The 15,400-nt window shown below is 41.0% G+C and overlaps 1 protein-coding gene across 1 annotated transcript in view; it reads right to left on the bottom strand.

Annotated features, from left to right (window-relative positions):
- Window positions 1-4,797: 4,797 nt before the first annotated feature.
- The window catches only part of ELL2 (elongation factor for RNA polymerase II 2), a 71,187-nt gene continuing 60,584 nt past the window's right edge, over window positions 4,798-15,400 (bottom strand). Inside the window, exons 9-12 of the mRNA XM_065918138.1 lie at window positions 14,457-14,523; window positions 10,965-11,136; window positions 8,816-8,860; window positions 4,798-8,721 (exon numbers count right to left, since the gene is read on the bottom strand). Coding sequence (XP_065774210.1) covers window positions 8,605-8,721; window positions 8,816-8,860; window positions 10,965-11,136; window positions 14,457-14,523 — 401 coding nt within the window. The 3' untranslated portion in view covers window positions 4,798-8,604. The remainder of the gene's footprint in view (window positions 8,722-8,815; window positions 8,861-10,964; window positions 11,137-14,456; window positions 14,524-15,400) is intronic.

The following is a 15,400-nucleotide window of genomic DNA, read 5'->3' on the forward strand; positions in this document are numbered from 1 at the left end:
TGAGAGAGCCCTGGAGACCCTCTTGGCAACCCCTTTGACAAGTCTGCCTTAAATTGAACTCTGTTCCTTGAGAGGGGAAGGGCAAGTCTGCAGGCCTGAGAGAGTCATTTTCGCAGGAGCCTTTTCCCCAAAGCCTCGTAACCGATATGAACCATGTCAACCCCCTCTGGTAACTAGTTGATGAGAAGCACTTAGACTTGTACACAAGGCTCTTTTTAAAAACTCTCCCCGATGAAAACACATGGAAAAGAAAATTAATAGAGAGGGTGTTAAAAGTGAAGCTTTAGTTTGGAAAACACGCATCCACACTGCATCTGAGTGACTGGTAGTCAGGATGTGAAGAGAAGCTAATGTGGTGCTTTGGAAAGGTTCACGGAGAAAGCTTATTTTGCAGGGCACTCAGGAGCAGAGACTTTGACATGCTCTCGGTTGTGTTTCTCTACCACAGGGGCTCCGTCACTGTTACGCAAAAGTATAAGAGGGTTTTCAGTTCTGGCTGGCTACTGGTTTGTCAGGTACATTGCTACAAGGCCCCCCCACCCCCCCACCCCAGGTTGAAATAAAAGATGAAAAGAAATAATTAGAAAATAAGTGTTAGTCCCTTCAGTCGTGTCTGACTCTTTGCGACCCTGTGGACTAGAACCTGCCAGGCTTCTCTGCCCATGTCATTTTCCCAGCAAGAATACTGGAGTGGGTTGCCATTCCCTTCTCCAGGGGATCTTCCTGACCCAGGGCTCGAACCCGCATCTCCTGCGTCTCCTGCATTGCCAGTCAGGTTCTTTACTGTCTGAGTCACCAGGGAAGCAATTAGAAAATAAACAGCAAAGAAGAAAAAAAAAAATACAGAAAACTTATTAGGGGCTGAGCACAGCTCTAGATATAAGTCATCACAACCCTCTGAGGCAGGTACTGTTCCGCTCAGGGCGGGAAGCTGAGGCTGGCCGGCTTTGCAGGCTGGCCCGTGCTCTGCTGGACTCCGAGTTCTGGACGGCCGGTTCTGTGGGCTCTTGTTTGGCACTTTCCCCTCCTCCCTGTCTTCCTGTCACTTCCCAGCAGTGGATGCTGGGCCGTTCTCGGCTCCTCCCCAGGAAGGAAGATTGTGAGCTCCCAGGGTCTCCTGCTCTGGTGGCTGCCAGTTAAAATCTTCATCATCTACAAAATGAAGATGGTTGTTTGTTCTAGGTGCTGTTGACAGGCTCGGTTAGCTCTGTCCTTACAGGAATCCCAAAGTCCTTTCATGATCCTCAAAATGTCTGCTGCTTGAAAAGTTATGTTAGTGCCAGGCATTAAAAAGGCCAATAAAAAGCACATGTCAAATTTCAAGAAACATCAGTCTAGAGATGCTCAGACTGCCGCCCTCTCCCTGAGGAGTGGGAGAAAATCTATTGAAATTTGGAAGTGAAGCCAGAACCTGCCAGTTATGATAAACAGTAAAGGTAACTTTCTAAACCATTTCATTTTATGTTCCAAACCAGTATAGGCCATTGAGATGTTCTTATTCCAGAGATGACCAGAGGTATGAATGCAAGTGTTGGAAACAGCTCTACCCTTTGAAGGCGTCCAGTTCATTAATCATGGCAAAGGGATTCCCAAACTAAAATCAGTCTGCCATCAGCAACTCATTCCTAAATCATGACTTTGGGACGATATAGTGACAAGGCACACAAACCTGAATGATACAGCAGGCTTTTGCCGCAATCCAAGTCCTCTGACATGAATTTTAAATGACATATATGAATAGCCTGCCTCATTCATTCTTTCAGTTAATTTCTGTTGAGCACCTTCTACATGCCATGCACCAGGCTGGGAGCTGGAGACACATCCATGAACAAGGCAGTCTCTACTCATGGAACTTGTTTAATTAATAATACAGTTCAGTTCAGTTGCTCAGTCATGTCTGACTATTTGTGACCCCATGGACTGCAGCATGCCAGGTCTCCCTGTCCATCACCAACTCCCAGAACTTACTCAAACTCTTGTCCATCATGTCGGTGATGCCATCCAACCGTCTCATCCTCTGTCATCCCCTTCTCCTCGCACCTTCAATCTTTCCCAGCATCAGGGTCTTTTCCAATGAGTCAGTTCTTCACATCAGGTGGCCAAAGTATTGGTTTCAGCTTCAGCATCAGTCTTTCCAATGAATATTCAGGACTGATCTCCTTTAGGATGGACTGGTTGGATCTCCTTGCAGTCCAAGGGACTCTCAAGAGTCTTCTCCAACACCACAATTCAAAAGCATCAATTTATCAGCGCTCAGCTTTCTTTATAGTTCTCACATCCATATATGACCACTGGAAAAACTATAGCTTTGACTAGGCGGACCTTTGTTGGCAAAGTAATGTCTCTGCTTATTAATACACTGTCTAGGTTGCTCATAGCTCTTTTTCCAAGGAGCAAGCATCTTTTAATTTCATGGCTGCAGTCACCATCTGCAGTGATTTTGGAGCCCCCCAAAATCAAGTCCCTTTCATAATTGTGATACATGTCACAAAGGAGAAGTATAAGATGAAAGAGAACATATACCAGGGTGACCCAAGTTAGTCTGAGAAGTCAAAAAATGCATCCTGGAGGAAGTGATGTTTAAGGGGCGACCCATGGACAGAGGAGCCTCGCGGGTTGCAGTCCACGGGGTCTCGAAGAGTCGGACACGACGGAGCGACTGTGCGCACGCACACATATGCACTTAAGGGTGAGGAGGACGTAGCTAAGTGATGGAGCCGGGGTGGAGGTGGGAGTGCATAATGGACCCCAAGTACTAAGTAAAGGCTTGGATGCGGGTGTCAGGGGTTCCTGGAGAACGGAAGGCAGGCCGGTGTGCCTGGCATAGAGCAGATGAGGCTGCTAGGTCACGTGGCCTCCCTACACCACAGTGGATTCTTTCCTGGAGTCCATGAAGTATAGGAAAGTGGTCAGCCTTTTTTTTTTTTTTTTTTAAAGCCCCAACTTTCCAGTTCAAACCTGGTGATCAATTACGTGGGCTCAATCTTTAGCAAGAACTCTTCTTTATTTCACAGAACAGATAAGGAATTCTTACCACTCATCTCCAGATGCCCAAATCGTCTCAAGTATCTAATTACAGTAAGACAAACCAGCGTGGCCGCTCCCACGGAATTAACTAGGCAGGAGGTGTCAATAATAACATCTCCCCCATCGCACGGCAGGTTCACCTGACCCCAACTTGAGAATTAGGCAATCACAAAATATCAGAGCCACCTGGTGCCGCGGCCGGCGTCCCGCCCTGGTCTCAGGAAGGTAAAACCAGTGGGGCAGGTCCATGGAGGTCGCCATTTACTAAAACCTCAAACGCTCCACCTTGAAACCTTAAGTCTCTCTCAACCTTTGTCCCCTTTGCAATCAGAACAGACTCACCTCGTCTAGAAAAATAATACTCAAACTCTCCCCTGTTGCATTCGGCAGACTGCTGGTTTTCGGAACTCCCAAGTGCTTTGCAAACGATAACTGAGCCTCTTCCATACCCTGGTAAGAAGGCATATTTTCACTCTATAGCTGAGGAAAGAAGTTGAACTCCAAGACAAGTACAATGTCCAGTGTCCAGTGGGGGAGGCAGGGCTGTTGAAGTAATTATAACAATGGGAAACTCACTCCTCCCCGAGGCTCCTCGTAAACCAACCAGAATCATGGCTGGCAGGGGCCATTCTGGGTGTTTAACATTAGTGCTCAGTGGACGCGTGCTTGCCTTCCTCCTCCATCTCCTTCAGAAAACCTGTAGAAACTGCACGTTAAGGCTACAACTAGAAGGTTCTTATGTCTGATTCACCCTGGATTCCCCTTGGAGCTGGAGCCTGTTATGTCTCAGAGAGCCTTTTAATACGAAGAGAAAATGATGTGACTCTAAGATGGTAGCCCTGTCTCTTCCTTCTGCCTGCACTGCCCCCAGTCTCTTTCCGAGAGCCCACTGTGAAGATGGTTCACATCCGAAAATAAAGAAAACACGTTTCCTCAAAAAGTATTTGGCCTTCTTTCAAATTTATCGTTTCTGACAGAATTAACTCCCTGAGAATCACCCATTAGGTATCAATCCAACATGCACATTCTAGTCTCCTTTGAATTAAGAGTCTAGCCTGGGGGTGTTGCTGGAACTGTCACTTTCTGACAGTGACCCTACCCTAACTCAGGATTGACATACAGGGGGCAGTATGGAAATGTGGGTAAGAACACAGATTCTGGAGTCAGGCACATGGTTTACTAGCTGTGTGTCTCAAGACGCTTACAGGCAGTGTCTTAACTTCTCTATGAGCCTTGGCGTGTTCTTGTTGCTTAGTTGCTAAGTCCTGTCTGACTCTTTTGCGACCCTATGGACTGTGGCCTGCCAGGCTCCTCTGTCCATGGGACTCTCCAGGCAAGAATGCTGGAGTGGATTGATCTTCCCGACCCAGGGATGGAAGCCCGTGGTCTCCTGCATTGCAGGCGAATTCTTTACCGCTGAGCCACCTGGGAAACCCAAAGCCTCAGTTTTCTTGCCTATAAAATAGGGATAGCAGGGCTGTGGGGAGGAGAACTGGGACAATACATACAAAGTGAATAACCAACAGAAGATCCTCCATAAAAGGTAACTATTAATATTGCTCCCCTAGTAGATGCTGCCTTTGGAGGGCACATCCTCCACTGGTAAAACAGGCGGCAGGGGCTCCTGAACCAAATACCCTGTGTTCCCACTTCCTAGAGTCACCAAGTAATGTCTTTGTCCCAGGAAGATCAATTACCTTTTCTTTTTTATTTTTTTAAAGACAGAATTAAGAGCTTTGAAATGAGACAAAGGGAAAACGAGCACCAGAATTGCAAAGTTAACATTTTTATTGAACTGAAATTGGTGTAGAACAACAGGGGCCACCACAGCTGCTGAGCTCAGAGCAACGGAAGAGTCCCTGTGACATCTTACCTTCCTAAAACGGTTTGGGTGGAACAACCGAAAACAGCGTAGATATATAGGTATATATTTTTTAACACTTCAGCATATTGAAATGAGCCTCATAGCCTTGTTCAGTTTTCAGGTTACAAAGGACACGGATAACATCTTCTGTTGCCTTCACTTAGTTGTGTCAGTTAATATCTTTTCCCAAGAGGTTCGTCTCAAAGCTGGCTGTTGATTTTTTCCCCATCAGGTCCACAAGAGAAGGATTTAGTAACACTTAGGCAAGGGATACACTCTAAGAGCCTTAAAAGTAGTAAAGGCAAAAACCACACGTACGTGACTCACACTCACGGGGCCAGCAAGACCAGGAAACTGGCTGGAGAGTTTCAGTCACGTTCCACAAGCAGAGAACGCGCTAGTGGGAGGGGCAAGGCAACCAAGCAGAGGGTGGGAACTGATGGATTGTTTGTGTCTAAACCTCATTTCAACACCTTGTTTCAAACATGAAAATATGCACTTGTGTGACAGAGTAAGGTGAAATACTTTAAGGGAAAAGAAAACTCCTATAAAGGTTAAAAGATCAGTCAGAGACGAAGGAAGGTTAATACTGGATTTTTATAATCAATGCACACAGCAATGATATCAACTGACGACACCAATTACTTCTGTGAGAGCAAGTTCTGAACATTCATCTCTACTGAGAGTTGAAAGTTAACCCCTCAAGTATTCCACGGGAAATAAATAACCAACAAGGCAGGAAGTGAAATCCTCACATAAAACAAAAAAACCACATCTAGTTGATGCTATTTTTGGTTTGTATTAAATCAGCTGCTCATTCATTCTGGAGTTAATTTATGGGTGTTGGTAAAAATCTTCAAGAGTGCTTCAAATTATTTTAGGTGAAATGTGATGAACAAATAATAACTCATTGTCTCATCTTGACAATGCTATTTTACACTTAACTATTTCTCTAAAAACAAAACAAAATTGAACCAAAACTAAACCTAAATAAATTCTACCAGAGTAACTACGTGGCCACCCATTCCTGCAGCAATTATTTGAGAGAATCTAAAAATCTTGCAGTAGGAGATGAAGGATGATTATAAATATAAATATTTTAATAGGCCCATGCCTATCTTTAAAAGAGATGCAGTCTCAGGTAACAGCAGATTCAGAGATTTACAACTCTCAAATTTGCAACAGACAGACAGATACACATTTTGCAAGGATCTGCCCAATGTACACAACAAACATCTAAATTAAGGCTTTTATAGGTAGGTGGTCAAGTCTGTGGGCGTGCAATCCTGGATTTTCAGAAAGCCTCTCCAGCTTCCATTGTTACCCAATTTGTAAACCAGAAGACGTGCTGATGGAGGTGGGCAGGAGCTCCAAGGGCCAACAATTAGCCAACCGGAAGGTGTGCCTTATTTGTAAACAAGTTCTAAAGTAAGAGCTGGCAGTGAAACAATTGAGGGTGCCTCAAATGATGTTGAGAGGAAAAATGATTTGCACCTGCTGAGAGATGGGCTTAAAAAAAAACCAAACAGCTGAATTTCAGTTCAAGATCTTGAGATTTAGAGACCTAAATGTTTAGAGTCGCTTCCAAGCCAAAGGTTCTCACACCTGAGCTTGCAGAAGTCACTTGGAGGATACTTATGAAAATGTGGCTATCTCCCCATCTTCGGAGATTCTAATTTGGGGGATGCAAGTGGCCCGAGCACCTTGCTTTTGAGAAACACCACTCATAGCAAGTAGCAGCACATGGTCTTTGATTAAAAGGCCACGGTGTCTAAGAAATGACTCCTATGAGGTCATTACCTATGGAAGAATCCCTCAGGAGACTCCACCACAATGATGTGAGGACCAAGTTTATCCCCAGTTAAGTTTCTTTTCCTATTTTTTTTTTTCCAACTGAAAGTTTGATATCAATGAACACAATGATTGTACCAATTCTGAGGTAAAAGGAAGAGCACCAGGGATCTCAATGCTTAAAAAAAAAAAAAAAAAAAAAAAATCAAATTCCCTAGGAAGTCCATGCTATGTAGAAATCAAATTTCTGTGGTAATGTATTATAGTGCACAGGGCCTTGTTTTAGTCTTTGTATCGTGTACTTTTACCATGTTATTTACTCTTTCCTGTTAATGTTTTGGAACTCCAAAGACAAAATTCCATCTACATGCTCTCTCAGGTTTTTTTGGATACCAGCATTTTCTGGTTTACAACGATACACAACGAAGTTATATATTTATTTTTTTGGATGCTGGAGACAAACATCTTTATTAAAGATACCACCAATATTTTGGCAAACATTTCAAAACATATTTGTAAACATAATGCTTCCCTTTTAACTGGCAGCACTTTGAAAAACAATACGATAAGACAACACAACTTGTATCAACATTAGTTCAAAATCCTTATATTTTTGACCACATAACTTATGTTCCCACATGATAAAACAAATGATAGTTTAAATCAACGTCAACAGATAAACTCCATGAAATGAAAGTTTGTGCTGTTTGATGAATCACAGTATGTTATGGTTAAATATATCCACTCTGTTTTATATTCCTGGCATCCAGGATGAAAAAAAAAATCTTTAAATATACATTTCATGTAGGTAATAGCTTCTTTGCATATCTCTCTTCAAAAAATACTTTATAGCAGTATATAAATAGGTTACCTACACATTTCATGTTATAATTTTGCCCCAAAACTATAGATCTGTTTCATTTTCATAACATCAATTTTGCCCAACATTAATAAAGCTGACAAACTGTTGAAATGGAAATGCTTTTTGTCTTCCATGATAGAAGTAGCGATTTGACAGAAAAAAAACCTACAGTAACACTCGTCAGTTGTTTCACCTGAGCGTTTGGCCTACTGAGGGTAGCAGCTTTTTCCTCCACGCACGCTCACACCCACACCACCTCTGCACGCACACAGGTCGAGCACACGCGTTCAGACGCTGGTAGGCCACAGTGTGCTTCCCACTGCTCTAATCAGATGGGAGGCAGTGTAGCTGATGAGTAACCACACTAGATACACAACTAGCAAACACCTTAAGGCAACCATTGCAATGGGGGGTTAACTTGCAGGGCGAATTTACTGTTCTAGATCAAGTCAGCCTGCATTACAAGTGTGTGTATAGATCTATACACGTACTCACACACCTTTCTATTTCTTAACCCTCCAGAACAATGTTTTAACTTTTTTTTTTGTATTTTGTGCAAATTTCTAAATGTTCTACCATTTAAGGCAAAGAGTTCGCATTAAGAAAGGTCAGAAAATAGGCTTATGTTTATCCAAAAGCATTTCACCTTGCATGTTACTGCTTTTTTTTTTTTTTTTTTAAACATACGTAACTTTGAAGTGTGGACACTGGATCCCGAATATCTTAAATAAAAAAAAAAATCATTTCTAATGACAAACACAGTTTTTAAGGAAAAAAGTTTGATTTGAAGTACAGACACTGGATCCCCAATATCTAAAAAAAATTTCTATTGACAAACACAAGTCCTAAAGGGGAAGAAAGGACCAGAAAAAGCAGCTTCAAAAATGCAAGGAAGCAAAGTAAATGGGAAAACAAGAAAAAAAAAAAGATAACTCAAGTTTACTAATACTGAAACTTTCAACAGGCAAAGTTTCATTTTTTAGAATTTTGAGAGCAACTCATTTGGAATTTTAAATAAATAAGCTTAAGTTTATTCACATCTTCTGGTCCAAGCAGAGCTCTAGTGCCATGACTCTGCTTGCTGTTGGTCAAATTCACCTATTAGTCTCTTGATGTGAGCTAGCTTGTTATGAAGATACTCGCATCTGTATTTTTCTTCGTGGTAATTGGGACTGGACTGTGGATGGAAAAAAAACAACAACACAGGAATAAGACTATGGAATTCATAACACTTTATCAATGAGGTCAGAAAACTAAATGATGATACCTACCTGCTTTATCTTCTGATATTCTTGTAAGACTTCTTCATGAACATTCTAGAAAATTAATAATTAGAAATCAGAAGAGAACTTTTTTATTTGTGGTATAAACAGATAACTCACAGTTGGCAAGGGTGTGGGAAATATTAATGATGGAATGTAATTTGGTACAGTCTTAAAGGAAGGCAGTTTAGCAATTGCCATTAAGATTGCGAATGCAAAGCTGACTCAGTACTTATGCTTCTTTGAGATTACTTGTACCTGAGTGAAATGACACATGTTCAGTGCTACCTGCTGCAGTGTTGTTTGTAAAGCAGAAGAAAGTAAACACAGTCTAAACATCCACTAGTCCATACAAAGGAATACTAAGAGGCCATTAAAAATGAGGTAAGTGCTGTATGCGCTTACATAAAAAATTCTCTAAGATATATGTTGTTTAGTGAAAAGAGCAAAGTACGAACAGTTTTATGTAGTTTGGTATCAGTTGTTTATAACAGAGAAACAGAATATTATATTCTGAGAATTTTTAATGAAATCAGATAATGTAATAAAATACCTCAACTTACTGGAACATAAGACAATGGTGCATCTTATCGATGATGACATCTTAGGTTCAATTAAACATGGTATATTTGTGAACTTATTGTGTATATCTTACAATCACACAGCCTTCTGAAAGAATACACTGGGAACTGGTAACACTGATTTCCTCCAGGGAGGAGAACTGAGTTGCAAGGGAAGAGTTAACCCTTCTGTACCATATGACCTGATATACTATGGATCTGACCAGTTTCCAAATGCTTACGTTTGTTCCGCACAGCTCTAATCATCTCACTCTATGGATGGGATTTTGAGTATTTTCAGGCAAGTAAGTAACCTTCCCAAGGTCACACAAGTAGAGTAGAGGTAGGGACCAAATGCAAGCAGCCTGGCTCTGGAGCTTGCTCCTAACCACTAAGCAATTCTTAGAATTACATTTTACTTTAAATATAATTGTGGTACCCTAGTAAATAACTATAGAGGAAAAAAAAACAACTCCTCCTAACCACTATATCACTAACTTCTTGCACTCCCAACCACCTACTCCTCTGGCAAAGTCTTCCATAACTTTAGGCAGCTTGTTTAAAAGATGAAGGCCCACTAATAGAAGACATAGTGAATCTCTAGGGCTTCCTTGGTGGCTCAGCTGGTAAAGAATCTGCCTGCGGGAGACCTGGGTTCGATCCCTGGGTTGGGAAGATCCCCTGGAGAAGGGAAAGGATACCCACTCCAGTATTCTGGCCTGGAGAATTCCATAGACTGTATAGTTCACGGGGTTGCAAAGAGTTGGACACAACTGAGTGACTTTCGCTTTCAGGGCATAGATGCTTTTTCTCGTGTAGGTTCCTGCCGGAACAACAGTGGACTACGATGGAGACACCATTTGTGGCCGTGAAATGTGACAAAGTTATCTATCCTATACAAGGAGGGGAACTCCCATTTATACCAGTGCTTTGGCTGAGAGCTCTAAGAACACTGTGGAGACAGGTCAGGCTTCTCCTGCTGTGTGTCAGCTGTAGTAACATACCACTTAAGGTGGACAAGTGAGAGCGGATTAACACCTGCTAACAGATGTCAGTAGCTGGAAGCACCACGCTTTTCTTCACTGAAACCCCAAACCAGAGTGGTCTTAGGCTCCCTTTAATATTCCATGCCAGGCTGAGGTTTAAAATAAATAGATTTACTCAAAATAGTAATTTTGGGAAATAGCATCAGATAAGAACTATAGTCTGAGTTGAATAGATAACGCAGTCAAATATTTTGATGAATCCCAAATCCAGCCTTTTGTTTTTTCCTATTTAGTCATCTGTATTTTTCTTAGTACACTGCATGTTATGTCACAGGAAGTATATAAGTATATATTACACATTTTATACATATTATGTAAAAATAGTGATTTTTTTTTTTATATTGGCGGAAATAGAGGCTCATCATGTTACTTATTTTTAAGAACTATTTCAAATATTTATTTTCTTAGCTAATTCTAAGGTCAAAAGCTGCAGAGAGGTTGGTCTGTGAAAGGACCTGTTCTGAAGGCTAGTAGGATGTCTGGGGATGGGCAGGGAAGAGAGGAAGAAGGTAAAATATGAAAGTCAGTCCATCTAGGAGCACATGTGTTTACCTGATACTCTTTTGAGCCTGGAGAAAGGCGCTTTCGCTGTGCATCCAGTTTGATAAATCTTCTAGCCACAGTCTCCATCCTGGCATGCAAGGCCCTATATTCATCATACTCAGCGTTGAAGTCATCCTTGTAATTCTGGCGTTGCTCGTAGGAGACGATGGCAATATATTTTCTAATAAGACAAAAGGTAAATGGAGAGGAGCTGTAGAACAAATACGATGCACAATATTCAAGCCAAATATTTGGAAACCACATCTGTGCGTTGTTTCCCTAGGTTGAGTCCCACTCTACCACTGCTTGCGGCCTGCCATTCCTTCAAAGACCTTCCAGGTGAAATTATCCCACAGCAGAGTTTTAAAACCTCGGCGAAGGAGAATAAATGTGGGGGGGGTGGAAAAAAGGAAAACCATGGTGGCAATGGAATGAAAGTGCAACTAGAAGCCAGCACTTACACAGACGTAGCTTCCCCACCTTTCTGTACCTGAAATAACTGACTGCCACGTTAGCGGCAGGGGCCAGCCCGTCTGTTAAGAGTCACGTGGAGACAGGAGGGCTGGTGGGGCGCTGTGAGACCAGGAGAATGTCACACAGTCAGCGAGGGCTGAAGGCAGAGCTCTCTCTAGACCTGCTGCTTTATGAGAGGGAGTCTCTGTCTTTCGGCCTCTCACACCTGCTGCCAACAAGGTGCCTCAGGCTGTTCCCCTGCCTCTCCTCCCATTTCTGACAAGGCAAACATAAAATACAAAAGGGGGATTGTTTTACCATTAAAAAAAATGAGAGACTAGGAAAGATAAAAAGGGGGAAAAAAGGAATAATTCTCTAGCTCTTTTCAAACATTTACTGTCATACTGTAACATAACAAACATTACTGTAACAGAAAGCCAGTTTTATACTGTTAGTTTATTTTCTTAATAGAAAGGCTACAAATGTTTTACCTCAGGGCGTGAGTATCTCTAGGGACCTAGACAGTGAAGGTCATCTTCCCAGTGTCAGTCTGTCAGTGGTGGTAAGTAAATCCAACAGAATTTTAATATTAAAGTTAATATCATTTGTGGATCTGGGTCTTTGCAATCTGTGCTCCTGTCATGGGATGCAAAATTCCCTTGATTTTTTGAGATAAAAACTGAGATTTTGAAGCAGTTTCAGGCAGGAGCTTCAGGGTGCCCTGGGGGTACACATCTATTCTTTATTGAAGAAGATTTTGGGAGTTCAGTCCTCTCCAGAATGGTTTTAGACAATCTTACCAGTTTTGTTGAAAATGCAAAATAGCACAGATGTCTATTTGCAAACGTGAGAAAAGTGATGCAGTGAGCAACCTTAATGTCCTAATTAATATTTTTATTTATGCTGAGTTAGACCGTGTGGAGGTTTAATTTTCTAAGTGTAATTGAGACAGTGGTAGTACGCTGATTTAAAGCTAGCCCTGCTAGTGTACTTGCTATAAAAGGAACCTCACCAGCCAAGCAGGGAAGCTGTCCTCTCTAGAAAGGTTCCTGGGGATAAGCATTCACAAGCAAAATGGCTTAGCTGAATCTCCGGTTCCATTTGTTATATAAAATAAAACATTTATCCCACTTTCTTCAAAATCACACCTGAGGCCACACCCTCCTTATTTAATTTAATTACTCCCTCAGGGAAAAGAGTACCAAAGTGGCCAACAGTTGTGTTGCTATTATAGAAGATTATTTGGTTATACTGACATTTTAATGAAAAGTATTTTGATATTTTTAGTAAATACTGTTATGATTCTGCAGTTGGTTCTTAATGTAGTGATGGAATAAAATGTTAAATACTTTGGATAAGTCACAACCACAATCCTATTAAGAAGTATTCATATTATTAAAAAATTAGGACTGTTGTGGTTCAGTATGAATTATTCAGAGGCTGGTCATTAAAGGTTTTATAGGATGTCCTTTTGGTTTTCTTAAGAAACAGGTTTAAGTTCTATATTTTTAGTGATTTTTCTGAAATTTCATGCTTTATCACTATTTTAAGAAAATCTGCAATATTTATATAAGATAGCTTTTGTTAAAATAAACTGCTTTTGCTTAAGTAAATTAAGCAGTCATGGAGGTTATGTATTTTCATGATTTTTAAGAGCTAGAGAATGACAAACATACAGAAATGCATTGAGGCAGATGCAGCAACCATCTGTAGATCAGTAAATTAAAAACAAGTTATTAAGTATAGAATTAATTGTTAAGTTGACAAAACATAGCAACACTCTGAATACATGAGGGAAAGGTGAGAATTACTTTTGAGTCTCTCCACATGATTTTGTCCTATGTAACTAATATACAGCAGTACTACTATTATATAAGAGGAATTCAAAATCCATCGAAAGAGAATGAGAGCACAGTACTGCAGCTGTTATTTGAGGGGGCCACCTTTTGGAGAGGTGACCCCACATCAGTAGAACCAGGCACTGTCCCCCATCCATCCCTGACCTGGCTAACTCAGCGGCAGCAGCTTTTCCAGCCACCACCACCAGCTCTTGCCAACAGACTTTTAAGATGAGAGTACTCAGCATGGTTTCTAGGATTCCTTTTAGTTAAGAGATGATAACCGGCATTATCATTCCATGCTGTATCATTCCCAAATAAGTATAGCTTTCACCACTACTGTTAAGCAAAGTAATACATTTTTAGTGTAAAATGTTTCCTACTCTGGAAATGAACATTTCATGGGACACGGAGCACTAAACCACATAGTTTAACTTTGTACACCATGAGATGCTACTGATAAAGAAAAAATGTTCATACAGCCCAGGTTCCATTTTCCAGTCTACATGTAAGCTATCTGTTAATTTTCTAAGCTACTGGTGGGTAAATCTGTGTGTTCTTTCACTCTCCTTTTTCTAGGCTCTTGCAACTTAATTATTTTCTTCTTACAAAAGCCTTTGAATCTGTAAAAAAAAAAAAAGCTAGAATTACGTGTCTAAGTTATAATTTCTGTGATGACCAGTTGTAAGAAAGTCACCAGCTTAGCATTTAGCAACTTGTTGTCACAACAAGAAAAATTTTACTGCTCTCTCCTCTTAATTTGATGGCATAGCTTTATTTAAATCAAAAGCCATCTATCTCTACTTTGTATTAACTGCAGAGGCTTAAGCACTTTATCAGTAATAAACTGTCCCTTTGGGGGGGTCCCAAATGAATGACTGTGTACTGACAGACTGTCAGCTTTGAAGAGTGAGATCCCTGAAATCTTCCATAATCAAATGCGTGGCCTGGCCTCAGAACAAAGGACAGGCTTCTCTATACTTAAAGGCCACCGAGCGGAGCTCAGGGTAGGGGCAGGCACAACCTGTTGAAGCTGACAAGAGTGGACTGGGGACGAGCAGGCTTAATGGCAGCCTTTCAATTGCAGGGGTGGCTCCAGGACTCTATTTCTGGAACGCCTTACTTTTCTGATTTGCAAATTATGGGAAAAGAATTTGCATACTTTCTAAAATTAAACAGTTCTCCCCCATCGGCAGACATCTGAACTTACATCAAATAATCTGGGAGTTCAATTGTTGAAGAAGGCTCCGTGGAGGCAGTGCAATCCTCTTTAACTCCTGCAAAGAAAAAAAATATATATATATATTTTTTCAAGCGTTCACCAAACAGTATGGTTACAAAATGCCTATAATTCTAAAATAGATCAGAAACATCTGGAACACTTTTCCTCAAATTCTATTCTTCCATCTCAATAAGCAACAGTGAGCAAGGGATACAATTGAGCACGAACAATAGAGGCCCTGTGACCAGCGCCAGCAGAACCGACCCAGGCATTGAAAGAGCCCTGGCTACTGCAGTGTCTGCACAATAAAGGAATTCCATCCTAACCCAAGGTCAGTCTTCTGTTCTTTCAACAACAGTCGTGGCATCTGCCCAGCAATTCAGAGACTGTGGTGGCAGATGCAGCTAGACAATGGGAGATACAAACTTTATATCAACATCTATTTTTCGTACGATTCAAACAAGGCAGATGAGATAATGAAGTCAGGTAGCAGACTGCTTCAATCACTGTATTTTTGCTGCTATTCTTTTTGTATGCAGACAGCACAATTGGGCAGGAAGTCTCCCCATCAGTTTTAAGTAATTTAAAATGTTATTAGTGAACAATTTACACTCCTCTAATCTCTAACCCTCATAGTCATACATTTCTTTTTTCTTAAAAGGCCAAAATAAATAGATAAAAAAAGTGCCAGTCACTCAGAACTATGCTGTGAATCCCTCAGTATTCCATTTGTTTGAATGTACCACTTCCAGAGGGTATGTTTAGACTTTTTATTAGGGTAATTTTTTTATCATTCAAAGTAGAATTAAACTAGTAACTCAAACCCAAGGCCTGCCTGCTGGCAAAACATACATGTTCAATATTAAACAAGAGTGAGTATTTAATAATTTCTTGGTTTAATATTTTAAAGGACAAAGCACACTAAACAAATT

The sequence above is a fragment of the Muntiacus reevesi genome, chromosome 1, assembly GCF_963930625.1.
Source record: "Muntiacus reevesi chromosome 1, mMunRee1.1, whole genome shotgun sequence".
In the NCBI taxonomy this organism is placed as follows: Eukaryota; Metazoa; Chordata; class Mammalia; order Artiodactyla; family Cervidae; genus Muntiacus; species Muntiacus reevesi.